The sequence below is a fragment of the Dendroctonus ponderosae genome, unplaced genomic scaffold (assembly GCF_020466585.1).
Source record: "Dendroctonus ponderosae isolate FM_Combo_2020 unplaced genomic scaffold, Dpon_F_20191213v2 Dpon_F_20191213_5, whole genome shotgun sequence".
Lineage (NCBI taxonomy): Eukaryota > Metazoa > Arthropoda > Insecta > Coleoptera > Curculionidae > Dendroctonus > Dendroctonus ponderosae.
Window position 1 is genome coordinate 14,732,087 of NW_026018715.1, and position 1,742 is coordinate 14,733,828.

General features: G+C 42.2%; 1 protein-coding gene across 1 annotated transcript in view; it reads right to left on the reverse strand.

Moving 5' to 3' along the window:
* The window catches only part of LOC109542036 (serine/threonine-protein phosphatase 6 regulatory ankyrin repeat subunit A), a gene marked incomplete in the record, with an annotated part of 16,237 nt that overhangs the window by 11,506 nt on the left and 2,989 nt on the right, over positions 1 to 1,742 (reverse strand). Inside the window, 2 exon segments of the mRNA XM_048666717.1 lie at positions 1,068 to 1,269; positions 1,326 to 1,481. Of these exon segments, the coding sequence (XP_048522674.1) occupies positions 1,068 to 1,269; positions 1,326 to 1,481 (358 nt within the window).

A 1,742-nucleotide genomic window follows, 5' to 3' on the forward strand; every position in this document is an offset into this window, starting at 1 on the left:
TCATCAGCGTGCGTATTAAATGAGGCCGTTTAGCTTCAAAGTGAGTTTCAAATATAAATTTCCAAAAAAGCGATTGAGATGCAAAAGCGCGTGTTGCTGCATTGAAAAGAGTGCCGTTTCCTTTACTGATGCGACAAAACTCAGTTTAAGCGTGCATTTTTCTGAAATATTACAGTTTTTTAATCAGCTGAGTGTCCATTATGAGCGTTAATTCATGTGGAGTAAGTTTCAAATATGGATCGCTCAAAAACCTATCGAGGTATAAAAGCGCGTGTTGTGGCATATGAAAGAGCACATTTTGCGTCACTAATTCCATAAACTTCAGTCCCATTGCGCTATTTTCCCACATTCTACGTCAGATCATCAGAGCGGCTAAGAGAGGTTTTTGCTTGAGAGTGAGTTTAGTTTCAAAAATAAATTTCCGATAAACCAATCGAGGCTCAAACGCACGTTTTACGGGACTTAAACGAGGGCATATTCGTTTATAAAAGCCACAAATTTCAGTGCAATCGCTCTTTCGTCTGAATTCGTACAAATTTGTAATCATCAGAGTGCCTATGAGGTAACTTTTTGCTTGAAAGTGACTTTCAGACATAAACTAGCAAAACTCGATGGAGGCTGGAAACCGGATATTTACTAATTCTGCAAAATGCAGTTGATTCCTGCAGTTTTCTGAAATTGTGCATTCTTCTATCATCTGAGTGCTTATTATGAGCGGAAATTCATGCAGAGTAAGCCTCAAAAATGTACTCCTGGAAAACCTATGGCGCCATAAAGGCGCATGTTGTGGCCTTTAAAAAAGCACATTTTTCCGTTTAAATGCCWCAAAATTTCAATTTCAATCGCCCTTTCGTCTGAACTCGWACAMATTTTTAATCTTCAGAGTGCGTATTAAGAGRGCCGTTTTGCATCAAAGTGAGTTCCAAACAAGCGATAGCGGCAGTTAAAAGAGCGCCTATTTCTCTACTAGTGCTAGAAAATTCGTYACTGTTCTGAATTTCGATAGAAAAAAGGAAATTTTGTTAAGCTTTAATAAATCAGATTTGGTAAGGGAAACTGTTGCTTACCAATAATATTCGCGTGTCCATTTTCCGCGGCCAAATGCATCGGCGTCCGGTCCTGATTGTCCGTAATGCTGGCCGATGCTCTCACCCCGTAAAAATACTTTACTAAAATCTCATCTCCTTCTGCGGCCGCGATATGCAAAGGTGCCTGCCCCTCACCATTGCGAATGTCTACGTTCGTGCCATAATCCACCAGGATTCTCACCTTTTATTGGCCAAAAATGTGGTAAGTAGCAGAAGTATGGGTGATCGAAGCCTTACCATGTCGATGTCCTTTCGCCTCACGGCCAAATGCAAAGCTGTGTCTCCATTGGCGGCCGCAGCCTTCAGTTGTTCTGAGGTGAGAGTGCTCAGAAGCTCTCGGCACATTGACTGGTTGCCAGCTTCTACTGCCAGCAGAAGAGGCACTTTTCCTCTCTGAAACCAGTGGAATGTTCAAGGAAGCATTTTAGATGAAGAGCGCCAGGAAAGTGCTTAGGGGAAATTAAGGGATTGAAAAAACCTCTGGGGAAAGTAGAACGATCAGCTCATACAAGGTTTCGGAGTGTCGCGTGTCATAAAGTGTCCGCGCCTGGTACCGAATGTTTTTGGGGGAAATCGCTCAATTTCATGCACGAGAGCCGAAAGTCGCGATGTCTGATGGATTTTATTGGAATTTGTCTCGAATATCTTAGAACA